A 26,933-nucleotide genomic window follows, 5' to 3' on the forward strand; every position below is an offset into this window, starting at 1 on the left:
AGTGGCAGACTCGCCCCTTCCCTTCCCTCTCTGCGGTGCCCCATATTCCATGAAGGTGCTGTCCCACATCCTAACTTCTTGACCCCCAGCCCAGCCTGTCCTGGCAAGCCCAGCAGGGGCAAGGGTCAGCCAGGGAAAATCGTCTGCATCCAGACCTCCCACCCCAGCCCCTTACCAGTGCTTGTGGGTGCAGAGAATGGCAACCAAGGTAACGCCCTCCTTTTCAATAGAAGCCTGGGGGAGAGAGGAGGTCTGAGACAGGAACAGGATGCAGGAGACAGACACGCGGGTGTGGAGAGGAGAGGAAAGGAAAAGTGGGAGGGAGAGAGCCAGGGAGGGGATGCAGCCGGAGAAGGAGAAGGGGGTGGGCGTAGATGGCTGGGGAAAGAGCGGGGAGAGCCGAGACCCAGCATGGGCTCATGGGAGAGGCAGGAAGGTGCAGGAGGGGGAGAGGGAGACTTGTGGAGGGGACAGACACACAGACATATGCACACACAGAAATAAAAAATGGGAGGAAAAGATGGAGAGTCCCAGATGCTGACAGACAGAGGTGAGGACAGAAGAGGGTCAAAAGGGGGCCACAGAGAGTGAGAGACAGGAAACCCACTAGACCCGTGGTCTCAGGTCAGCATCATTCTCTCTCTGGCTCTGGTGCCCCCACTGCTGCCCACCCCCTTCCTCCAGCCATGCCCTGGACACCGACCCTCCCCAAGGCTGTGGCTGCGGGGCTCTCTGTGTGCTTGTCGGGGTCTGCGTGAGTGCATGTGGAGGGGGCACACCCCATTGGCAGAGGGACCAGGGCCAGCCCCTCTCTAGCGAGGGGAAGCTGCCAGTCCCCATGTTGACCCCAGGTACCCCTCCCCTCACCTGCACGGCCTGAGGGTCGGAAGGGTCCACAGCCACAGCCAGCCGGGCCTGGGTGTCGATGATGAGGTAGCTGTAGTTGTCCGAGAGAACGGGGATGGGGAGCACCTTCACTCCTGGGGGACAGAGATGGGCTGTGGGCGGGCTGACAGACAGGGAGCCCAGCAGTAGGGGGCATGTGACAGGGAGCAGGCAGGGAGGGTGGGTGCGCACAGCTGGGGCTGATGCTGGCCAGGGGAGCCAGAGCTCACCGTTGAAGAGGCGGGGCTGGGTTCTGGAGTGGCCTTTGGGGTAGCGATTCCGAGCCCTGCGCAGCTGCTGGCGGTAGAAGAGGTACCCAAGCCAGGTGCGGGTGTACAGGCTGTACCTGCAGGGCGGGATGTCTGTGCTCAGCCGCCGTGCCCTGGACCCTCTGTGATGACCAGGCCCCAGGTATCCACTCCCTTGGCCACCCCTGAGGGTACCATCACGTACTGTATGCCTACTGTGTGCCCTGCTCAGTATTCAGGACAAGCTGGAGGAGACAGACAAACCCCCCAGCTCATAGCCCATCAGGGGAGAGGTGAGGCATTCATAGAAAAGACTCCAGGAGGGTGAGGGGTTTATTTGGTAAAAGGGGTAGAGGAATTAGGAAGCTGAAATAGGTGAGAATATATTTCAGGACGAGCAGTGGTACCTCACAATATGCCGGAGAATGTTGAAGCAGACTCCTTGGCCCCACCTGACTCAGCAGGTCTGGGGTGGGGGCCTGGGGATTTGCATTTCTAACAAGCACAGGTGCCCCAGGGACCACCACTTTGAGAACCATTGTGGTAGAGGAACTGATAATAGAAAACTATAATAGCAGACAGCAGGGCTTGTTTGGGGGAAACTAGAAAGTCTACTGGGCTGTTCAGTGGAGGAAGCTGGGAGAAGTGAGGCTGGATGGGCTGACCGCACTCCCTCCCTCCTCGGGTCACTTCAGGTCATCCCCTGGCTACACAGTGAAAAGGCAGCAAAAAGAATGGAGGGGACTTGCGAGTGACGGAGTCCTCCAAGTACAAAATGCCAGCAGGCAGGGCCAGCTTCACAGGGGTGTGACCTGTGTGGTCACACAGGGCCCCACGCTTGGTTTAATGCTCTGCTGTTGCCATCTTGAAATCCTTAATGATTTTACCTTTGACCTGTGTCTTGTAAGTGAAGTCTGATGGGACAATAGAACATGCACTCTGGCAGTACGTGTAATGTCCTGTTCCTTACCACCCCATACACAAACCACATTCGCAAGGCCACCATGAGCACCGAATTCTGGTGGATCTACCGTGTGTGGGAATTCACCAAGACTCCAAGTGACACAAGGAGAGTACCCATCTACCACTGAGTAAGGGGGGCACTCCCTGGCCTGCGGGGCCACACTTTCAGTTCCAACCAAAATTTGCTTTGAAGGCATAAAGAAAGCAGTGGTGTTCTAAGAAACACAAATGACCAAGGAACCCTACCACATCCTTTCTTACTCATGTTACTTCCCTGTATGATCAGACCACCTATGCTGCAAATGATGCTACAGAAGGAAAGGGAAAGGGGGTGACCAATCTGTCCTCTTCCTTTCAGTCCTTCCTTGCTCATCAGTAGGCTGAAGGTAGAGTGTGAAGGTAGAGAGAGCTGGTAGAATGCGAGTGTGTCAAGACGTGAAATAAAAACAATTGAGGTAGTTTTGTGCAGTCTTTCCAGGGCTCTGGTAAGAACAAAACACATATCCCTGTACAAGCTAAGAAATGTGAATTAATGTAGTTTCAGTGATTCCATATGAGTCAAATGTTCTTATACATTTGCATTTAAAACTGGCATTGCACAATATAAAAATGGCAAAATTCATGCTAATAATTTAGATTTTAAATTTTTCCTTACTTGGAATGACATTAAATAGCAGATTTAAAACATCATGGCAAGTCAAAAGAGAGACCATAGAAGAAAGGAAAAGCTTTATATTTTAGAACCTTGCGTGGCACTATTTTTTTTTTTTTAATTTTTATTGGGGAATATCAGGGAACAGTATGTTTTTCCAGGACCCATCAGCTCTAAATCAAGTCGTTGTTTTCAATTTATTTGTGGAGGGCGCAGCTCACTGGCCCATGTGGGAATCGAACCAGCGATGTTGGTGTGATGAGCACCGCGCTCTAACCAACTGAGCCAACCGGCTGCCCCGAGTGGCACATTCTTGAACAAGACGCTCAAACTTTCATTTTACATTGGGCCCTACAAAGTATGTAGCTAACCCTGTCGGCATCGGAAAGGAGCTGTCTCAGACCCTGAGCTCTCAGAAGGGAAAGGGAGGCAGGGGTAGGGACGGGGCAGTTGACGCTGCGGGTTACACAGCAAGTCAGTGCGAAGGGGCGGAGGGCTTCTGCCTGATCTAACTGGAGACAGAAACATCGAGGTGGGGGAGGGGTCGACGACAGACCCTACATCGCCACAGGGATTTACCGTGTCTATGTTGGGGTGGGGAAGTGGGATACAGGGGAGACGGCTCTGGGATCAAAAGCAAGCAGGTTTCCATGACAATTTGGTAGAAATGATTTAACTAAAGTTTAATCATTGCAACCCCCGCTTTGTGTGCCCATGCATTTGTACCGATCGGAATTTCAACACACTATGGAGGAGTGTTGCCTTCCTTTGTCTTTATGTCCATTTTTTATAGGCCTTTCTTTTCTTTTCTTTTTAAATCAGTTTCAGCCACTTCACACTTCCATTCATTCAGTGGTATTTAATGAGGCCCTGCCATCAGTCAGCTCTGGGCACATAGTGAGTAAGGCAGAGTCAGCACCCTCTTGCAGGTCATAGTCTAGTGGTGCAGACAGGACAGTACACAAATTGTCAAGTAAAGATGACAAAACAAAACGCAGCCAAAGGACAGAGGATGATGACAGGAGCTGCTATAAGATATCGTGGTCAAGGAAGGCCTCTCTGGAGGTGACTTTCCAAGAAGTAAGGGACAGGTCATGTGAGACTCTGGGGAGAGCTCATCAAGAACTGGACAAATGGGAGGTGCAGAACCCCCAAGGGAGAGAGGGGGCGAGCTGGTGGGAGTTGCTGATTCTCTGCTGTGCTGTCGTGATAAAGAGTTGGCACGATAGAGATGCCAACCAGAGGGGATTGGTTGGAACAACCTAATATTCTGGATTGGATTCTAGACCAGAAGTAGAACGATAGTGGGACCATTGGTGAAATTCCAGCAAAGTCTGGAGAGTCGTTAATAATTTGCATTGATGTTAATTTCTTGCTTTTGATAACAGTCCGTGCTTATGAAAGATGTTAATATTTGGGAACGCTGGGTGAAAGGTATATGGGAATTCTGTGTACTATTTTTGCACTCCTAGGTCTGAAATGATTTCAAAATGAAACGATAAAAAAGAATAAATAAATTTTTTAAATCACCCTTTCCTCTGTGCCCTGGCACCACGTTGCATCCATGCCTGGAGTCCTGCTCCGGACTTCATTTCTTCTTACTGAGGCTTATGAAAAGTCCAGGGCCTCTGCTACTGGAAAGCTTTGGGTTCCAATCATGACTGGGCCCCTCCTATCCCTGAGAGCTTGCGCCAGTCTTTGGACTCAGGTCAGATTCCTCATCTATAAAATGGCGATACCAGGACTTACCCCTGCGGGGTTGTGTGCAGACTAAGCAACATAAAACAAGATAACAAATGGTAATACTTAGTCAAGGGCCTGGCAGTGGAAAGTGCTGAGCAACTGTTGTTTCCTTCCCACATTTAGCTAGGTGCCCCTCGCAGCTGCTAGAGCATGGCTGGCCACATCCGGGGGGGGGAGCTGATAAATGCTCCCTGTCTTCTCTTCTTGGATGATCATTACATGTAATTTGTCCACAATGAAGGCCAAGATCCACAAGAGCGGGGGCTGTGCGCTAAGAAGTTGCAGTAAACAAGGCCCCTCTCTTTCATTTGCTTTATTCAGCAAATATTTACTGCACATGCCGGACAGGGTGCAGACCACAGAGAACAAGGCAGCTGGGTGCAGCAGCGTGATGAGTGGAGTGGCCAACAGACCAAACTGGAAAACAGATCTATCAACAAACAAGCAGTTCACTACAGCTGGTGATGGAGGGGAGCAGTAGGAAGGGAAGAGGTCTTACTGTGGGCAGTGAGGTCAGGGAAGGCCTCTTCTCTGAGGACAACCTTTGAACTGGGAATGGAAAGAGGGAGCTGGCAGTGCAGATGTCTGGGGGGTGCAGCACCAAGTCCCAGGGGCAGGCAGGAGTGGACATGTTCTAGGAGTTTCCAGGAGGCCTGGGCAGGGCCAGAGGGGCAGAGAGCACCAGAGGTCAGCAAGGTGGGCAGGGGCCAGGCCATGAAGCAGGGGTGGAAAATTGCTGGCGGCTTTTAAAGAGCTCACTTGGCTACTCTTAGAGGGTGCAGTGAAAGGGAGTAGAGTGGAAGGTGGCAGGGGAAACTGAGTCCCTAGGTAGCAGAGATGACCAGGGCTTAGACTAGAGGGGGTGTGGGAGATGGAGAAAGTTGGGGATGGATGCCAGACCTGTGCTCCACTGGCTTTGGGGAGAGCGATGGGGTGGCCCTGGAGAGTCTAACACCTGGATCACAGTTCAGAGTAGGGGAAGGTGGCCTGAGGCTATGGAGGGAGGGAGGGGCCTGAGGACCTACTGACCCTGGGATACTTGCTCCAGGTTCTCGGGCCCAGGCTTCCACACGACAGTGGCTTCCACACGACCCTCAAGTCTCTGAGCTCTGGCTCCTCCTTCATCTGCCTGCACACTGGCAGTGTCACAATCACCAAGGTCCAAAACCATGCGTGTCAGTTCTTCCGCCTACTGCCTCTCTTTCTGGGAAAGGCCCTGTCATCCTCCAGTTACACGGCTTGAGCTCTGATTTAACCCTTTCCCTGGCATATGTGACCTAAGCAGCATCCCTCTCAAGTTTGCCTTCTACCCCCCACCACCTGGGCTCACCCAGGAACAGGCCCTAGAAGCTCCTACATTGACCCTCACGACAGCCTCCTTTCCCCAGCTCTCTGCCTTCGATTCAAACTGCGAGCCGCTGGCAAAAATTTAAGTTCCTAAAGCGCTGCTGTTGACTGAGCCCTGCTCCTGCTCAAAAGCCTTCAGCGGCTCCCTGCTGCTGACAGGAGAATGTGTGACTCCCAGGCAGGCCCTCTGACCTGGGACGGAAGCAAGTCTTCCTCCTCCTCCCCTCTGAATGGCGCGGTGAAGACCCTGTGCTCTTGAGAGTGAGCAAGCAAAACCCCCGAATGTCCACCAACAGCACAAAAAAGCAGTGACATATTTAGACCATGGGAAACTACACAGCCAGGAAAACGAATGATCTAGACCACCAGGTCTCAGCATGCACAAAGCTCAAACATAACATCAAGCTAACAGACATACTGCAGAGAAAACAATCTCACAATATTTATTTAACATGCCAAAGCATGCAAAACCATCATTTACATTGTTTAGGGACACAGACATATGTATATCAGTAAAAGAATCAAGGCAGCTAAGGGAAAGGGGGTCATGCAGGGTCTCCTCAGGGGCAGGGAGGAGGTGGGCCAGAGAGGTGGGCACAGGGGCTTCACAGAGTCTGTAATATTTTCCTGAGCTGGGTGGTGCAGAAATTGTAATCTACTCTCTTTTGAATGCCTGAAATAACTCATTAAAATTTAAAAACTACCACCCTCCTGCAGGTTTCTGGCCTAGAATACCCTCCAGGTCTTCTCTACTTACTGGAATCCTAAGCCTCCTTCAGGGATCAGCTCAAAGGCTCATCTCCCCATTACCCCAGCAGGTAGTCTCCTTCCCCTGCTCCATCTGGAGCACTCAGTCTCTCCCCACCCCTCCACGAGGAGGGGTGAGCCTCTGAGAGCCCCTTAGAGGCAGGGCCTTATCGACTTCTACCAGCGCACTAATCAGGACCATGCAGCGGGCAGACGACACGGCTGGAGGCCCGGCCTGCTCCCAGTGGCTCCCAGCACGAGCACAGCACAGAAGCTGTACTCACCAAATGTTTAGTGACCAGAAAAAGCCAGGGAGGGCCGTGCATGCAGGTGTGAAAGCTACCAGGCACAGAAAGTGGACTGTCACTCGGCAACCCCTGCTATTGGCCCCAGGACGGGCTGTGTGGACCCTGTGAAGCCCAGCGGGGGTGTCCAAAGCCCAAGCAGAAAAACAGCCACTTCTGCCCCTGCTTTTTTCTCCCCTCCTCACCCACTGCTTCCAAGTTCCTCCCTCTCCCTGCTGCACCCATACACCTGAGCAAAAAGTGTACTCTGCTAAGCAGATCACCCAGCCCCAAGGGCATGGGTGGGGTTGCACCACTGGGGCAACTTCCCCAGACCCAGAGCCCCCGAAGTGGAGGAGCTGAGGGAGCATGAGACAGGGGTCTGCAGACAGGTCCAGAGTCCTGGCTCTGCCCACCCAGGGGAGGGCACCCGTCCAAAGCTCACTGGCTCATCTTTAATAACAGCGACCTTTTCCAAAGCTTTCCTAGACCCCACTTGTGAGCAGCCTTGAGCCAAATGCCCCCTATCAATTACCTCCCATCATCCTCCACACAACCCAGAGGCAGGTATCATTTCCTCCACTTGACAGACCAGGGAGGGAGGACAATGGAGCCCAGAGAAGAGGGAAGGGATTTGCTCAGGACCACAGAGCAGTGGGTGGTGGGGCAGAAATTCACCCTGGCAGCCTGACCAAGGAATCCATACTCCCAACCCCTAAAATGCCCCCAAGCCCCAAATGAGGGGCTAAGATGAGATGAATGGGCCGGAACTATTTTGGGGCAGACCCAATTCCTCTGAGGGTGTTTGCTGAGAAAAATGATGCACCAGCAGGGTTACAGTGACCAGACACACAGGCCAGGCCCGGGACTCTGGGGCTCCTGGGGTGCTAGCTTGGGCTTCTTTGACACACCAACTGCTTTGAGCACCAGGTGAACGCTGTGACTCCTCTCCCGGGACCACCTCATTACATATGCAGCATTTTGCCATAACAGCAGTGTTAGAGACCCCATGAACCACGGGATAAGGCACCCTGACCTGGATCCAGAAGGTCCCTTTCAAACCTGTGTGATTCCTAATCCCGGACATATAAATGGGTTGATGGTTCCCTGGGGAGCATCTGAGCCAAATGCAGAAGACAATTTAGGAAAAAAGAATAACAGACCCTCAGGAGCATTTGAGATCCGTTTGGCTCAAGTAAACTCATAAAAATTCAAAGGAACAACAGACCCTAGCTGGGAAAATGTGAAGGTGAAGGAGTCACTGGGAAGGACCTTTCCTATCTCCTAGCCCCCCCCCACTGGGAAGGACCTTTCCTATCTCCTAGCCCCCCCCCCCACTGGGAAGGACCTTTCCTATCTCCTAGCCCCCCCCCTCACTGGGAAGGACCTTTCCTATCTCCTAGCCCCCCCCCCACTGGGAAGGACCTTTCCTATCTCCTAGCCCCCCCTCACTGGGAAGGACCTTTCCTATCTCCTAGCCCCCCCCCACTGGGAAGGACCTTTCCTATCTCCTCGCCGCCCCCCCTCACTGGGAAGGCACTGCCCCATGGAATGGGCCCAGTTTCCTTTCTTCTGTTGCTGGAAGCAAGCAAAGCCCAACAAGCTCACATGACTCACAAGATGATAGGACCACTCCAGGGCCAGGTATGGGATTCAAACTCTCTGCCCTGGGACCCCTGGCACGACCAGAAGTCTGGGATCTAGGCCTTGGGTCGCCTGCATCACAATAATCCCGGGGTGCTGGTTAAACAGGAAGATTCTGACATTTGCCTCATTTGGCCCCCTTCCTAAATTCTAATTCAGCATTTCTGGGGCCTGGAACTACCCACAGTCACCTCACCAAAAAGTTTCCTAATTGGTCCTCTGGGACCCAGTGGGAGACAGAAAAACCACTGTGCCGGGTCAGGCTGGGGATTGGGTCGAGCCCTGCAGCTGTTCTGAGGGGCCCTTCCTGAGGGGTTCGGGCTGCAGACATACCGCCAAGCACCCCAGTGAGAGGTCACGAGTGCACCTTTTGCTCCTCGCCTCACTGAACCAGAGCGTGGCTTCCCTGATATCTGAGTCAGAACCTCCAGCCCCAAGGGAGGCTGGTGGGACATCTGGGGGCAGTGAGACACAGCCCCACCCCCAACCTCTTCCCTCTGGCACACAGTGGAGAACATACAATGATGCCCTTCTTCCCCTCTTCCCTAAAGGGCAGTCTCACCATCCTGGGCAGCCCAGAGAGAGGCCTGAGAACTTTCAAGTGTCTGTTCCAACTAGCCCCTGTGCCCCAGCCTCAGGCCAGCCTGGGACAGAAGGGGAGCAGGATAAAGGGGGGCTCTGCATCCAACAGAATGACCTAGAAAGTCCCTATTGCCAGGGTCAGCCCTCCCTCCCTCTGGTACTCCCTAAATGACCCCAATACTGATGGGGCACCAGACTCCACCAGGACCCAACAGGCAAGCCAGGTAGGTGACACCTCTGGTTAAGGGGTGCTTTGGGCTTCTCCTCTCATGCTCCCCAGGCCCCAGGCCCCTAGGTTTGGTTTGGTTTGGGATTGTTTCTTTTGGCTTCCCCCACTTTCCCTCACCCCAATCCCACGCCCTCTTGATCCAGTCCTGCTTCCTGAGCCAGGCCGGTGGGAGTTCAGTGGGGAAATCAGACCTATGAATACCTAGTGCAGGAACAAACAAGAATATACAATGAAGGCTTTGCATCTGACCAGCCACGGGGCATTCTTTATGAAACCAAACCCGGAAATGGCTATCTTAGGGCTGTGGGACTTGGAGGGCCACCAGGGCACAGAGTTCTGGGGAGCAAGGACCTGCTCCAAGATCCCTCAGGGACAAAGAGAGCAGTTCAAGCTTTGGTGCGTTCTCAAAACGGAGGAAACTGAAGAAGATAATGAGACAGCTAAAAAGGGTGAGCCTTTTTTGAAGCTGCCAACAGGCCTGGGGGATGGGCTGGGCAGTTACTTCCCCATGCCCAGGAGAGGAGCAGTGCTGCATGTGGTCAAAACACAGGCCAGCCCAGGAGGTCAAGGGGCCGGGGACCACCGTCTCCATGCTCAGCCCAGTTACGGTGTTCCACAGAATTGGAAGCCCTCTCCAGATTTTGCCCGTCTTTCCCAGAGGGAGCAGGAGCTGCTGCTGAGGGCTCTTGGGGAGGGCCAGGGGCACCGTCACTGCCGGTGGCCTGTCCATGGTATCTCAGTCCACGCCGGGAGGCCTGAACTAGTTCTGTCTGCCCACAATCCCATGCCACCTGTCCATCCAAAGCCCCTGGGTTTTGTTTGGTTTTGGTCTGTTTGATTTCGCTCCCCCCACTCCCCCTCATCCCAGACCCTCTTGATCCCGTCCTGCTCCCTGGGCCAGGCCTGTGGAGTCAAGTGTCAGGTGTGGGGGGAATCAGACCTGTGGACATACGGTGACACGCACTATGGAGAATAATAAAGCCGGGTAGCGGCAGTAGCGGGTGCAGCGGTGGGGGCGTTGCTAGTTTTATAGGGGGTAGTCAGGGCAGGCCTCTCTAATCAGATGAAATTTGAGCAGAGGCCTGAAGGAGGGGAGGCAACAAACCATGTGGCCACCTCAGAGAAGGTTCTAGTAAGAGAGATCAGCAGCAGAAGGGCTCAGAAGTGAGGCTGCCTGGGAGTGTCTGAGGAAGAGGAACGGGTCTGGGTGACCCAGGCAGAAGGAGCAAGGTGAAGGGCGGAACAGGTGAGGAAGGCCTGGAGCCAGGGTCTGAGCAGAGGACTGACCCGTTTCTGAATTAAAGTGTAACGGTTTCATTCTGGTTGGAGGTACAAGGCCAAAGGAAAGAGTCACTTTAGGAGGCCAGATGTGAGATGACGGTGGCTCGGCCCAGGGTGAGAGCAGTGGAGGTGGGGATAAGTGTTCAGATTTGGGATATATTTTGAAGGTGAGCTTTCAGGATGCAACTAAATTTGACAGGTAGAGATGTACAGAGGAAGGAAGGCCTGACAGGCTCTCAGACAAAGCCTGGAGAAAGAATTGGGCAGATCTGGAGGGGGTGTGGGAGGGCTCCAAAGTCCTGGGTGAGGGTTGTGGACTTCATTTTGTAGGTAGTGTGGCTTGGGGGAAGGGCCACCCGCCCAGAGCCATGGTTTGGAGACTACCCCGGCAGCAGAGGGGAAGCTGGGTCAGGGGAGAGCAGAGGCGCCACTGTGGATGGTGGGGCTGCAGCTCTCCAAGGTCCCAAGAGCCCATAGAAAGGAAAAGGACCCTGCTCGCCTCCTACAGGCTATGTGTGGATGGCCCAGCCCACTGCCTCTACTCAGGCCCCAAGCAGGTGGGTCATGCAGCCAAGGGCCCTCAGCTCAGGACTCTTGCCACCCACTGAAGTCAAGCCAGTGGGCCTCACTGGCCCCAGAGAAGGGGCTTCCTCTTGCAGAAGTGGGGCAACCAAGGTTTGTCTCAGGGACCGTTGGTTTTACTTGGGTCAGGAGGGTGAAGAAAGATCCTCCTCAACTCCAAAAAAACAAACGACCCAATTAAGAAATGGGCAGAGGACTTGAAGAGACATTTTTCTAAAAAGGACATACAGATGGCAAATAGACATATGAAGAAATGCTCAACCTCACTAACCATCAGAGAAATGCAAATAAAAACCACAATGAGATACCACCTCACCCCAGTCAAAATGGCTATCATCAATTAATCAACAAACAACAAGTGCTGGCGCGGATGTGGAGAAAAGGGAACGCTTGTGCACTATTGGTGGGATTGCAGATTGGTGCAGCCACTATGGAAAACAGTATGGAGGTATCTCAAAAATCTGAAAATGGAACTACCCTATGATCCAGTAATTCCACTCCTAGGTATCTATCCGGAGAAATCCAAAACTCCAATTCAAAAATCTTTATGCACTCCTATGTTTATTGCAGCACTATACACAATAGCTAAGACATGGAAACAACCGAAATGCCCATCGGTAGATGACTGGATTAAGAAACTGTGGTACATTTATACAATGGAGTATTACGCAGCCATAAAGAAATCTTACCATTTGCAACAACATGGATGGACCTAGAGAACATTATGTTAAGTGAAATAAGTCAGACAGAGAAAGATAAGTAACATATGATCTCACTTATATGCGGAATCTAAAGAAAAGAATAAGTGAATGAACTAATCAGAAACAGTTTTGGAGACAAAGAGGAAAAACTGAGGGTTGCTAGATGGGTGGGGGGTGGGGGTAAGGAGGAAGGTGGAGGGGTTGGGGAGTGGGAGATGAGGGTAAGGGGGATCAAATATGTGGTGATGGAAGGAGAACTGACTCTGGATGGTAACACATAATGTAATTTATAGATGATGTGATACAGAATTGCACACCTGAAATCTATGTAATTTTACTAACAATTGTCACCCCAATAAATTTAAAAAATAAATAAAAAAATAAAAAAATAAAAAATAAAAAAAAAGAAAGATCCTCTATGCCCAGAAACGGAGCGGGGGCTTGGTCAGGGAGGGAGTGAGGGCTTTATCAGCTAAAACTGTCCAGCCCCAAAGACTGGCGCCATCCACTTTCTCAGTTCTACAGACATTCCCAGCTCTGAACGAGCCCAGTCTTGTTCCCCATTCACCCCTGCTGTGCAGACAGACGCTCTGCTCAGGGCCCTGTTCTTCACACTCCCGTCAGCTACTGCTGAGAAGGCAAAGGGACAAAAGGGAAACTGAGGCATGAGGTGGGGGTGGAGTGGGGGCACACATGGGAGAGCCTACATTCCTGATCCCAGCCTTCTCAGGCGTACTCTGTCACTCCCGAGGAACTTGTCATGCCCTGACTCCTGCCACAGATTGGGTCCCCGTTCACAGGCTCCTGCCCCTGACTCCTTGAGAATAGCCACCAGTCTCTGCTCACATCTTCGATCCCACAATCCTGACCCAGGGCAGCTGAGGTTCACTGAATGAATAAAGGGATGCGGGATTTCCTGATGGCTGGGTGGGCAAGATGGGCTTGGAAGACAGTACAAGTATGTAAGGAAGCTCCAGAAAGAACCTGCACGTGCCAAGTACCTTCCCCCCACCCATCCCCATGATACAGAATGAGCATTTGCTAACATTTGCTGAGCACTTACTATGAGCCCGACCTTGTGCATGTAGATGCACAATTTAATTTTATCCTCACAGGAGCCCTAGGAGCTAGGCACTATCGCTATGCCCATTTTACAGATGCAAATAACTGAGGCACAGAGAGGCTGAGTTATTTGTCTAAGGTTACACGGCTGTTAAGCAATAAAGCTATTAATAGGATTCAAAAGTAGATTTATCTGATCCCTCAAGCTATGTGCTTAACTACTACACACACTGTCTCTCAGGCCCGGCAGAGGTCCCAAATACATGTGTCTACCTCAGGTTAGCCCAGATCCACCCTCCACTGCGCTCAGTTTTCCCCATCCCAAGACAACTGTGGTTATGTTTGAGGAAAGCCTTTTATAAAATTGTCAAACACCAGTGATTATTGTCATTAATGGTAATATTAACCATCGCTCTGCTCTCAGGCGTTCCTCACTATTTCCACTGTCTGCTGTCTAGCCCCAATAGATTCCTCTGTTTGTGGTCCTCGCAGGCACACGTTTAGGGTGCGGTGTGCCCATGGCCTCTGCCCCTCCCCATCATGTCCTGTCCCATCCCACTCCCTCCCTCTCCATCCTTCCTGGAGGCACCCCCACAGCATCCACACCTGCCTGTTTCCCCTAGCCTGTTTCCTGCTGACACCCCCTGTACCTCCCCCAAGGGACTGGACTGATTGTTTCCCAGACCATGGAGGGGCAGGTTCTGGAACGCTGACTCCAGGCACACCCTTCTGTTCTACAAATTTGGGGAGTGGATTCCAAGGCAAACTTGAAATGCAGACACAGGAAAGCCCACAGGAATACTGAATTCCAAAGAAGCTCTCTGAGAATTCCAAGTTTGGGGACTGGGAAACTCCCAGATCCCCTGTTCTAGGAATGCCCAAACCCGCAGGATTCTGAGATGGTGCACTTGGGAATTCTGATCTTGGGACTTCTGATTCTAGTTCCTTGTGGAAACTTCTATTTCCTACTTCTTCAGGCCGTTTGTATGACTTCAACGTTACCAATTTTGAAAGCTAGAAGTTGATTTTAAAATCCTCCCCCACACAGAGATGTAAAATTCCCAGAAATTTAGTGGGGAGAAATGTTTTTTTTAATCGCAAATATGAAGGTATTTTAAACGCTGATAAATCTTATTATTTTAATGCTATTTGCAGAGCAGTGGTGAGCTGGTTGGAACATTATCGAGAATGTGAGCAATGTTTGGTCTTTTAGAGATGTGAATGCCCCAAAAGGCACATACACAAGACTCGCGCCCCCCCCCCCATGTTTTTCCACTTTTCCCCCACTAGGCCCTTATATCTCTCTACTTCTTAGACTGTATGTGAAGTAAATCCTAGGGCTGAAGCTTCTGGAATATCTGGGGAGGTCTGGGGAGGAGGGGTGAATTGTACAATGTCTTCTCAGAAGCTCAGGAAATTCCCAAGCTGAGGTCCTCCCCCGAACCTGGCCTGTGGCCAGGGCCCCCACAGCTCCCATGCCCAACACCACTGTCCTTCAATTGGGGCTTGAGGTCCTGCCTCCGGGCTCTGCTGGAAATGGGAAGGGGACAGGGGCCCTAGGAAGCCTTCTTGGGGCTCCTTCCCTGTCTCTGTGTCTCCGTGTAGAACAGAGCTAGTGACCTGTCCTTGCCGGGCCCAGAACGGGGCAGAAGAAGGGGGAAGGGAAGAATGAGGATTGGAGGGAAGGGGGGCTAGACAGGAAAATGTCCTTGGAGGTCAGTGAACCTCAATAAGTGAAGCAGCGTGAGTAGGGTCGGATTTCACAGCTTCACACGCGAGCCGAAATAGGAAGGGGACAGACTGGTCACCAGGGTTGGGACTCTCACTTGGGACACAGGAGCTTCCATGGTGTAGTGGGGAGGTGGGCGATGGGGAGAGGAACAGGGACACGTGGAAGGAGGTGGCAGCTTCAAATGACACTTAGACAGTCTGCAGCATTCCGTCTCTCCTGCACCTGCCCTCCGGGGGCCTCCTCCACCGGGATACTGCAGCTATCCTCCTTTCCCAGCTCCCCTGTCTCCGGTCCCTCATCTGGCTCTTTTCTCCAGATATCTTCTCACGTCCCATTTCTGGCCACCCTCACCTGCCCCTCCAATCCTGCTTTCCCAGCCCATCCCAATTTTCCAACACCCCCACCCCAGCCCCTTCTCTCCCCCCAAGTCAGTGGTTTCTCCAGCCCGCCTCTCCGACCGCTCTTCTCTGGACCTGGGTCCTCCAGTCCTTACCCTGTGCTGACCCCCAAGCCGCCCCCACCCGCCGCCTCTCAGTGCCCTTTCCCCGCGCGCCGCCTTCCAAGCACCGCATCGCGTCGGCGCCCGGCACTAACCCGATTCGGAAGAACAGCCGCTTGCTGCGCGCCATGAATAGGCCGCGGAGGGTCCGCCGCGCTCGGCAGCTGCGGGGGCTCAGGACCAAGGCGAGCACAAGGAGCAGCAGCCCGCAGCTGGCGACCCACAGGAACGCCGCCGGCCAGCTTTGCCAGGCCATGCTGGGGGCAGGCGCCCGCAGCGGCCCGTGGGGGCGGGGCCGGGCGTTGCTAGGCAATGGCACGGCCCAGGCCCCCATGCTGGAAAACCGAGTTTGGGGCACCGCCCCCTGCGCCCGCAGGCTGGGGGCTGTCGGGGGCGTCTTGGCCCCGCCTTGCCATTGACTCGCTTTCGAATCCGCCCCCTCGCCTCCCCCGGCCCTGCTCACTTCACGAAGGCCACCGGAGAGGAGGCCTGGCCCCGCCTTCGCTGGGCCAGGAGGCGGGGACCCAGCGGGCCACCGACCTGCGCTAATAATCCCTGTCTACAATCTCCCGCGTCCTGCAGGGCGACCAAGACTTGAGTCCAACCCCCAAACCTTCCCACCTTCCCCCTCTACGGGGACTCTGGGACAGGCCTTGGAACGGTCCTCTTGTCGGGAAACCTTAGACAAACTTTTTCAGCTGGAAGGAACCTGAGAGATCGTGTGAGTCAGCGGCCATTCATTCATTTATTCATTCACTGAATCACTTTTCTGTGTCCTCCTATGTGCTAGGCACTGTGCTAGGCTCTGAAGACGCAAGCGTCAAAGACATGTCTCAGCATTCTTGGAGCCTACAATCTAGAATCCAGCAGAGAAACCAACCAAATAAGCAAACAAACATAATTGTGTATGTATATTTGTACACACATGTGTACATGTTATATATACATGCATACACATGTGTGTGATCAGGGGCAATGATATGGAGGGCAGAAGACCAATTTAGATGGAGAAAGAGTTCCTTGAGCAGGTGACATGTAAATCACACTCTGAAGGATAAGAGGCCACTGAGACTCAGAGGAAGTGACTACCAAGGTTATGCAGCAATGGGTGGCAGAGACAGAACTAGGACCAAAATGTTCCGACTCCCAAGCGCAGTGGGATTTCCACATCACTACCCACCATCCAATCCCTGCTTCTGCCTTCCAGATGGCTTCCAGAAGTTGTCAAGATTGGTGGCACGGAAATAGAAGTAAGGACAGGCGTTGTGACATCTACAAGTTTGGGCAAACAGGAGCTAGGGCGGAGCTCCTGGCTCCAACTCTAGTCCTGACCCAGCACAGAAAGAGAAGGAAATGCTGCAAACAGTCAAGCTAGCTCTCTCTCTCATTGGGAGATGGTTTGAAGGAAACAGGTGAAGTGGTGCTCGTCTTCTTCCCTGTGACCTGTGCTCTGACCTGAAAGAAACTGACCCCGAAATCACCCATTTTCTCTCAGCCCCTGATGTACTCTGATTCGATAGGTGGATCTAAATCCCCAGAGTGGAGACTATAGAAGGATAGGATCCTTGTGCCTCATTCCCCACCCCATCCCCACCCCCAAAAAACCCAACAGATGGATTAAATTATCCCCAAACTGAATTGTAATCCCAACACCTAATCCTGGGTTTCGTTCAGAAACCCCAGACATGAAGTTTCTCTTATGTGGATACATCTTGAGAGCCAGAGGCTATGGCCTGCTCCCCCTTGTCTCCTCTCCCACCATGCAGCTTCTCCTAGGTGCCTGGCACATAAAAGGCTCTCAATAAATAAGGATCAATCGTAACAGTTACATACAGTGTAAGAGGGGTAGTAGATGGCCGGGAGGTATCACTTTGTGAGCGGTGTAAATGTCTTACTAGTATGTTGCTTTGTACACCTGAAACTAATAAAAAGAAGTGTCAGCTAGAATTTCCCACCTGTGTGTGCTACAGAGGAGGCATGGAGAGTCGGGGGGAGGAGACAGATAAACTAATTTGCAGAAGGTCCTTGTAGGCCCAGGGAGCTCAGATGTCTCCAAGTCTCTGTCTATATATGCAAAGGGAAGAAATATGCCTCATCCAAAGTCATTGTGAACACACCTTTCTGCAGGGAAGACTGTGCCAGGCATTGTATTGAGAAATTAAAACAGTCTGTGTCGTCTGAAACAGGAATCACAGGCTCAGACATGAGCCGGCAGAGAATATGGAGATGGCTGAATTCTAATCTCAAGCCAGACACACATTGACAAGATTATAGATACAAATCTAAGATGCATTTTATGAAATACTTGGAGCCAAGCCAGAGCTGGGGATAAGAAGTGAGGATGGGTGTCTTAGGGGACTCATGCAGGCTCAGGAAGCCGTCCTCCCTCCCCTGCACTGTTCTGGAAGACTTCCAACATCTGCTCCAAATCTGCTTTAGTGTCACCTCTGTCCCCAGAGACTCTTCTGTGCCCGCCTGACTGATGCCTCATTATTCACCCCCTTCTGCACTTTGTACCTTATAATACCCAATGACTTGTGTTTCCCTTGAACCTGGGATAGTGTTTCACATCCTCATGACTTTGTACAGGCTGTGCCTTGTGCAGTGCCATTCATCCTCTGTTCCCCCAAAGACTCAGATCAGGTGTACTCTCTTCGAGAAAGCTTTTCTTGAACATTTCCACCCCAGCATGGGCTCACGCATGTCCCCCCCTTGGGCAATTCTAGGTCTTGTACATACAGTACAATACTTCGATCATTCAATGCAACACCCCCCCCCATGCTATATTTTTCTTGTTTTCATGTCTATCTGAGAGTCCAGAGTCTGGAAGACTTTACTGTCTTCCTTTAGAGTAAGGACTGTGATTTAATTTTTTCATCTTTGAATCGCCAGTGTCTGACACATTCTAAATAGTCACAACTATTCTTTGGAATGTCTCACTCCAAGCTGGGCCCCTGCTTGATGGGACCAAGCCTGTGTCTTCCACCTCATTGGATGCCATTCTTGCTCCTTGTCACCATGAACCAGCCACACTATTCCTCAAATGTGCCAAGCTCATTCCCTCCTCAGGACTTTGCTCATGCTCCCTCCACTAGGAACTATCTTTCCTCAGTTCTTTGACTCAGGAGGGCCGCTCATGAACAGGGAGTCAAAACAAGCCTGGTGGCTGCCGGTATTTCATAGCACTACAGAAGGCTGCAGGAGAGCCAAGTCTGAGGACCCATACACTCGGGGTCTGTGCACGACCTCCTGCTCTGAGTAGCTTGGGGGACACTGCCAAGACTAAGGTTTGCCTCTGCGACTCTCTTAGGGAGAGGCCCATTAATAACCTTGGTCAGGTGACTGGTTATTGTGCAGTTCTGGCCTGTGATGTGGTGGTTTTCGAGCTTCACAAAGAGCAGGCCTCCTTCCAGGTTTCCAGGTGGGGGTGGGGATTCTTGAGTCTGCTCCTTTCAGCCTGTGTGTCCCTGGTGTCTAAGTCCTGCTTTCCCAACTGGCCTGGGAGTTCCCCTTAGGATTGAGAGCCTGCCTTCATCTTTGCATCAGAGCTCAAGCTTGACGCCTGGTGTTTGGCTGGCATTCAGGGGACCACAGTGACGACGATGACAATAACACAATCATGAAGAAACTGAGATGGTGGGAACCGTTTGAATGTTGGAAAAAGGATACATCTTGTTGGACAAGGGTGGAGAAGTTAGTTTCGTTTTGAAAAGTTAGCCAACTGCAGAAGTGGCTATGGTAACCTGGTGTGGGGACAAAGCCAGGACTACAGTTTCCAGTCTCTTGGCCTCATGTGGAAAGGTGCTGGCTCAGGTCGTAAATGGCCATCAACTGTGGTTGGATGGCCATCAGCTGTGGCTAGTTGGCCGTCAGCTATACCAGTGAGCCATTGGCCACTAATATAACTGTCGTGGCTACGCTAGCACAAAATAGGGGCTGGCAAGAAGATGGTGGCTGGCAAGCGCGGATTGCAGTTAGCACGGCGGATTGCAGCTAGCAATCGTGGAGTGCAGTGGAGTGTGGATCGTGGATTTTGTGGCTCCTGCTTCGTGTCTCCAACCCAGCTGCCATATGACTGACTCCCCTATCTATAGCTCCGTGGGTGTTCCTTTTTGGCCTCACCATGTCCTGTGGTCTTATGCGGGGAGTGGGACTGGAGACCCCGCCTGACTCCCTGCATGACACATGGCGTCCCTCCTTGTGAGAACTCAAGTTCAGTCCCTTGAACCACGCACCAGTTCTCAGCTTCCACACTTCCTTGTCCCTCCAACCTTTGCCTGCTAACCTCCAGACCTGCCTGTACCAACCTGACAATCCACAACTGTCCCACTAGAGTCAGGGCTGCTACAGTTCAGGCCTTACTGGGACCCCCAACCTCAATGCTTGGCGGTACTTTTACTTGGCTGAGGTCTCCCCTCATTATCCACAGTTGTTTTTTTGGAAACCTGAGGCCCAGCTCCTATTCCTTTGCTTTCAGCTGATATCCTTCTTAGAGGAAATAAGTTCTGTGCCCACCCACCCCTCTACAATTTTGCTTCTTACATATGAATTTTTAGAGGAAGTGCTATAGCCCCTCTTGCTCATATCTTCAAGCAGTGTTTCTCCTGGCCACCACTTTTCTTCACCCAATAAGTAACTTGAGTATCTTCCTGCCTTAAAAACTTCTCTTGAACTTGGGTCCCTTTGTAGATTCTGTCTTCTGTCTTGCCTTTACCTTAACATAGCCTCATTTCCTGAAAGTCTGCCTCTGTGGGTGTGGTAGATTGCATTTTGGTTCTCAATTCTTGGTCTCTCCCTGTAAACAAACCGTTTACCATGTGATCATGCACCATTTCCATGGAGGTGAAATGTATTTCCCCATGCCCTTGAGGTTGGGCTTGGGTTTGTGATTACTTTGGCCAATGGAATGTTAGCAGATATGATATAAGCAGAGGCCTTAAATGTGCTATTGTAGTTGAAGTTGGTCTCTGTGTCTGTACCTTTCACCACTGAGAACACCCCTTAGCTAGTTGCTGCTCTAAGGATGAAAGACACATGGCGCCGACTTGACCCCACCTGGAAGCCAGCCTCGCCCAGCCTCGATCAGCTGAAACTCAGCCTGCCCACAGATGCATGAGAGAGAAAGACATGCTTGTTGTTGAATGCTTTTTAGTGTTGGACTTGCTTGTTACACAGCATTATTGCAACAATAGCTGACGGAGACAGTGGGAAGTAGAAAGATTAGTTATTAATGGTGTGGGAAAGACACGGTGCTTGGATAACTGATTAGCTATTTGGGAAAGAGCAATCTAGACCTGTGCTTCCCAGAGTACACCAAAATAAATTCCAGGTGAATTAAAGTGTTAAGGACATAAAATTAAACCTTACAATATTAGGAGGAAATTAAATACATGTCCAATCTCTGATAGTGGAAGACTTTCTCAGGCTAAAAGCAGTAAAAATGTTTTTCTAATTTTCTTTAATACCTATTACTCTTAAACTCAGACAAAAGGCAACTGATGACCTAACAAGGGACAGAATTACTCTTTTGGCTACTTCAAAATTTTTAAATCTTCTATATATTAAAAAACAAACAAACAAACAAACAAAAACCGAACCAAAGGAAAAGCCAAAAAATTGTGGAAAATATTTACCTCAAATTTGCCAAAGAGTTAATCTACTTAACTTATAAAGACCTTCTTAAATAACAGAAAATGCAAAGACCCCAATTAGTAAAGGGATAAATGGCTAATTTATGTGAAAAAAATGTTAAACCTTAAAAAAAAAATCAAGAAAATGCAAGCTAAACAATGAGATATGATTTTCATCTATCAAAATAGCAAAGATTAAACCCTAATAAAATCCTGGAGGTTTTTAAACATATGGGAAGACGGGTATTTTGTTTGTGGTGGTATCATTGGTACGATTTTCTAGACAACAATTCCCAATATACATCAAGGCTTTAAAAGTGTTCATATCTTTTGACTCAGTAATTCTGTTTTAGAGCTCTCCCTAAAAGATCCACCCCCAAAAGCTATCATTTGAAATGTACACAATGGTGAGACTGTGTAAACAGCTGAAGGGTCTGGTAATAAAGGAAGAGTTAGGTTCTGTGAACTTCTATGCAGTTTTTAAATGTTTATAATTAGAACCCAATGCAATGTGCGATCCTGGATTGGAACCTGGACCAGAAAAGGACACTAGGGGGACAACTGGCAAAATTTGAATAAAGACTGTGGAGAGGTTTTTAGAATTGAAGCAATGTTAATGTCCTGTTTTTGATACTGATATTGTAGCTACCGTGTTTCCCCGAAAATAAGACCTAACCGAAAAATAAGCCCTGGCATGATTTTTCAGGAGGACATCCCCTGAACATAAGCCCTAATGCGTCTTTTGGAGCAAAACTTAATATAAGACCCAGTTTTATTTTCAGGTAAACATGGTAAGTAAGATGTGAATTTGGAGAAGCTAGGTGGCAGGTGTAGGGGACCTCCTTGTACTTTTTTACAAATATTTTGCAAGTCAAATACCTTCAAAATAAAAAGTGAAAAAACAAAACAGAATATACACAAATAGAATTGTATTCATATATTGATAAAGGTTTTAAAAAAATAAATGAGGCAGATCTTGTTGGTTTATTAATCTCTACTCTTCTTTTTATCCTTGTTAACCCCTATTTTGTCGGCTTTCCTATGGACTGCCATAGCTTCTAAGTGAGACCCTCCCCAGCACTGGTGGGTGGGTCTCGATTGGTCCAAGCTAACTAGGGCATTCATTGCCCAGCCAAGTGATCGGTTTGACCCAGGAATATGACACAATTCTTCCCATGAGATAATAATAGCACATATTTATATAGCACAAATCATATGCCAGGCACTGTTATAAATGCTTTACACAGATTAACTCTCATCTCTCACAAGAGCCCTATGAATCAACTATGGTTATAATTCCCATTGTACAGATAAGAACATTGAGGCACTGAGAGATCAAGCCATCGCTCCAGGTTGCACAGCTATGAGATGGGAAGGCTGGAGGCCTCCTAGTTGTTAAAAAGGAATACATTAGCACTGTGTTCTTTTCTGCTCCAGCATGTTGTCATCTGCCTGTGATGCCTGGAACTACAGCAGCCATTTTGGGACTATGAGGGGACACCTCAAGAGGATATTCCAATGCACTGAAGATGGCAGAGCAAGTGAGATGGAACCAGTGTCCCTGAAGACATAACCGAGCCCCTGAATTAACCAGTCTGGATGACCCTGCCCCTGAACTTCTCATTGTATAACATCAAAATTGTCCTTATTGCTTAAGCCACTTCTGGTTACGTTTTTCGATACCCACAGCCAAAAGCACTCAAACTAGTACTGTGGGTAAAATTTACATTTTAATTGTAAAGTGGGGGGAAAAATAGGACACCAAACTGTGTACATTTTGTATAATTGACATGGTTGCTGTAAACCAAAATTCATAGAAAAAACCTGAAATGCCATCAGCTATGATCTTTGATGGGCTCATAGAGTATCACTTTTTTAAAAAAAATTTATTATTTTAAGGAGGGCCCAGCTCACAGTGGCCCATGCGGGGATCGAACCGGCAACCTTGGTGTTATAAGTACCATGCTCTAACCAACTGAGCTAACCGGCCACCTAGAGTATCACTTTTTAAAAACTATACTTACAAATATTTTCTGAACTTCTATAATGAAAATGTATTACTATTTTAATCAAAAATGTTATTTTATTAAAACAAAGAAAGTAGTCCTCCCTGCTGCCTCTGACGCTCATTTCCCACCCAGTCTCAGGACACTCACCTGAGCTCCTGCCACACACCCTTCCATCCTAATTTGGCTCTGACCTCTTGAACCGCAAACCCATTTGTCCCTGTTCAGTCGTTGTCACTCAACCTCTGGGCAGAGGCTTCTTCTTTCTTCACCTTCTCTGTCACCGTCTCTTCTGGTTCTCCGCTCACGTCCCTTACAAGCTTCCCCTGTTGCTGCTGTCACTCACATGTCCAGACTCCGCAGAGTTCATTACAGGACCCTTTCCTCTTCCTACGTTACATTCACTGCTTCCCGACTTCAGCTATCACTTGATCTATAACTCGTTACTCCCAATGAGAAGTGTCTAACCTTGCTTTCCTCTTGAGTTCTAAGTCTAAATGCCCATCTTCATCCTTTCCAGTGGGGGGGCAAATATAGGGAGTCTCAGTCTCTCTGCAAAAGGGACCGATAACCGGCATGAAGCTATTCTGAGGATTAACTATGATTAGCCAAATAAAAGATGCAGTGTCCTGTCATCACTGTTACTCATTAAATGCTCATAGATGTTATTGTATCTTGCATTATTCTTGCAACATCAATGTCTGCTCCTTGTAGGTATTCCAATAGATATTTTATGGGTGAATGCTGAGGGTGTGATCTTTACCCTCCTACTGCTGTCACCCAAATTTAGGGTCTTGAGTCCTAACACCTGGTCCATTGCAGGCAGCGCCAGCCCCCAGCCATCTTACATAGTTATCAGACAAAGCCTTTGGAAGCTCAGGACCGAATCACATCTGCCCCCTATTCAAAGCCAGTGTCTACATGATTAAATTTACATTTGCTTGATTTAACAACGCAGTCTAAATCTAGTTTTCCAGTGTTTTTTGCTCCCAGTGCCCTCACGTGCCCCCTTTTCAGTCGGCCTGTACTGGTCACTATCCTGGGACTTTTGCTCCCCTCTAACCCCTGCCCCACCATACCTGGGGAAATCCTTTAAGGCATACTTCTCAAGCCACCTTCTGCCCCAGCACACCTGAGGTGATCTAAATCACTCCCAGAAGTAACTCACTAAGGCCCGGCTGCTCACAGTCTGGGGAGTTCTGCAAGCTCTCCAAGGAAGGGAGGAGGTGAGTTCAGTCCCTAAGGAGACTGATATGCCAGACCTTTTCATTCTTTAAAGCGAAAATTAAATTCCACCTCCTCTTTCAACCCCTTTCTGATCACCACAGCTCTTTGCAATGCTGGTCACTACTCCATCTACAGACCCTGGAAAAATGCCTGCCAAATAGTAGTAGTGAAAAAAAAAAAAAAAAGGATGGTTTGAAAAGTTACTCTCACTCCTTTCTGCTTTGCACGATGGGGGAATGGGGCAGGAGACACCGTATCTCCTTTACAGGACTGTGACTTCTCTGCAGGTAGACGCGGTGCCCTGTGCATCTTGGTCTTTCCTCACCCCCGTGCCTAGCACTCTGCTTGACTCATGTAGGATAATAAGTGTTTGCTCAGTTGTGGGGGAAGGAAGAACGGAACAAGCACGTATGACGGTCTATTTTGCGCTAGGCCTGCACCAAGCCCTTGCATCTGTTATTTCCTTGTCTTAACTCTGTAAGGAAGGTAATGGTGCCTCGTGATAGAGATGAACAACTGAGGCTTGGGGGGGAGCCAAATGATATACTCCAGCATAGAGCTAATAAGTGACAGAGCCAAAATTTAGTCCTCGTTTTATCTGACCCCAAAGTCTAGGCTCTTTCCGCTGATACTGTGTTGCCAGTCAGGGTAGGAAGTCTGCCAGGAAACAGACAACACACTCCAACTGGTAACTAGAGGAGAGCTTTATGACAGGACTACGCTACACGGCTATGGGCAGGGTATAGGAAACGCGAGGGGCGGGGCGGTTCCCTAGGGCTAGTGACAGTGGTTCTCTGTCAACCACCTCTAGGCTCTACAGGTGAGAGGAGGGAACGATTATAGAACTTGGGGGACAGAGCTGTGTGGATAGGGCCACCCGACTAGAGCTGTCACCTTTGGTTGAGGGATGAGCCAGTCCTTGGTGACCCTTCGGGAAGGGAGAAGATCAAATATGCCAACCCCACTGGCTCCTTGCCTCCTCTCCTCTCCTGTGGAGCTCGCCATTGGCCAAACCCAACTGAAGCTGGAGGACCAAGAGCCCCTCAGTGTGCCCACACTGGCCAGCTCTGAGCACGGTGGAGAAGGGTGGAGATGGATATGGGGAGGCAAATGGAAGACAGTCAGCGCAACAAGGCTAAAGAAGATATGTGGGTTTGGGGTGGCTGTGGCTGGGGAGCGGACTGACTCCAGAGGTGGAGGCTGGCCACCACGTTTCACCTGATGACTGCGACAGCTCCAAAATGGCCTCCCTGCTCTCACGTTCCACCCTCAACCCATCCTCCACTCAGAGCCAGGGGATTTTCTTAAAATACGTCCCAAATCATGTTCTTCTCCTGCTCATCGTCATTTAATGGCTTCCCTAGAGGATAAAATCCAAAATCCTTAATGAAGCCCCAGAAGTCCCACAGACCTGGCCCCTGCCCACCTCCCCAGTCTCCTCTTAGGCCACACCCCAGTGGTCACTTTCCAGCCACAGTGGTCTCCTTGGAGTTTCCAGAACAACCCAAGCTCTTTCAGCTTTCACGTAGTCTCCACCACCTTCATGCAGCTTGTTGCTTCAGTGGAGAATGGTCATAGCATGGCTGCCACTACATGCGTGTGCACACATACACACACGCATTGCCTTTCTGACTCAGGCTACTCTTGGATGTCACCTTCTCAGAGCAGCTGCCTCTGCCTCTCCACCTAAACGAGGTCCCCATGTGCTGCTCTCTTATGGCACCAAGTCTGTGTTCCTTCAGTGAAGGTATCACCACTTGTAATGATGTATTTACTTGTGAGGTTAGTTGCTAATGTCTGCTTCCCCCACTGGACAGCGAGCTCCAAGACGGCAGGAGCTGTACTTGTTTTATCCACTCCTGTCTCTGCACTGCTTAGCACTGCCCAGCGCATAGTCAGCCCCTCAGAAATACTTGCTGAATTAATATTGAAGGATTCGGTTTGAGTCCTGGCTCTGCCTCTCCTGTGAGTCTATGAGTATGCCATTTTACTGCTCTGAGCTCAGTTTATCTTTAAAATACCTTTTTATTATGGAGAATTTAAAACATCTAAACAAAGAGGAGACAACAGGATAACGAGCTTTCATGTATCTGTTTCCTAGCTCCAACGCTATCATCTTGCGGGGTTGGTTTCTTTAACGGCAGGTAAGGGAGATGAAAGTGATTTTCAAACTTTTTTGACCATGACTCCCAAAAAGAAAGATATTTTCATCGAGACCCATATGCAATACATATACAAAGAAAACTAAAACAAAGTTACATAAAATAGTAATCCAGTCATTTCTTGGTACCCACGGGGGATTGGTTCCAGGACACCCCCCCATACCAAAGTCTGGATGCTCAAGTCCCTTACATAAAACCGCATAGTATTTGCATACATATAAGACACACATCCCCCTGCATACTTTAAATCATCTCTAGATTGCTTATAATACCTAATACAATGTAAATGCTATGTAAATAGGTGTTACACTGTATTGTTGAGGGAATAAGGACAAGGAAAAAAGGTCTGTACATGTTCAGTACAGACGCAACCAACGTAGGCCTACCTACACAGGACACAACAGCAACAACGTAACATTTTTTTCTGAATGTTTTCAATCGGCAGTGGTTGAGTCCCCAAACGCAGCACCTGAGGACTAAGGATACGGAGGGCGACTGTAGTGCTTACATTCTCATTTTTTTCTAATCTATTTTTAAAAATGTTCCTATGATCCACTTAATTGATTTTACTTATAGGTCCAGCAGTATGAAAAACACTGCGCTGAATGATCTTCCACCCTTCTCGAAAATTTAGTTCCCCTTTTCTTGCCAAGTGATGATAGCCAGATCCTGCCCCCTAGTGTTCATGTTTGGGAACTGATTGTTCGTAGAAGTGAGTTTTGATTTG

General features: G+C 49.9%; 1 protein-coding gene and 1 non-coding gene across 3 annotated transcripts in view; both read right to left on the reverse strand.

Moving 5' to 3' along the window:
* The window catches only part of PNKD (PNKD metallo-beta-lactamase domain containing), a 60,592-nt gene that overhangs the window by 4,940 nt on the left and 28,719 nt on the right, over positions 1-26,933 (reverse strand). Inside the window, exons 1-4 of one of the 2 annotated variants that reach the window (XM_033112604.1) lie at positions 15,277-15,679; positions 1,116-1,231; positions 868-980; positions 176-234 (exon numbers count right to left, since the gene is read on the reverse strand). In XM_033112604.1, the coding sequence (XP_032968495.1) occupies positions 176-234; positions 868-980; positions 1,116-1,231; positions 15,277-15,515 (527 nt within the window). In that variant the 5' untranslated portion in view covers positions 15,516-15,679. Of the gene's footprint in view, positions 1-175; positions 235-867; positions 981-1,115; positions 1,232-15,276; positions 15,680-26,933 lie in introns of those variants that run through there. The other variant, XM_033112605.1, reaches the window with a different exon arrangement.
* Positions 22,728-22,801, reverse strand: TRNAI-UAU (transfer RNA isoleucine (anticodon UAU)). Its single transcript has one exon. It is a non-coding gene; the product is annotated as a tRNA-Ile (tRNA).

Source organism: Rhinolophus ferrumequinum, chromosome 8 (assembly GCF_004115265.2).
Source record: "Rhinolophus ferrumequinum isolate MPI-CBG mRhiFer1 chromosome 8, mRhiFer1_v1.p, whole genome shotgun sequence".
Taxonomy (NCBI): domain Eukaryota; kingdom Metazoa; phylum Chordata; class Mammalia; order Chiroptera; family Rhinolophidae; genus Rhinolophus; species Rhinolophus ferrumequinum.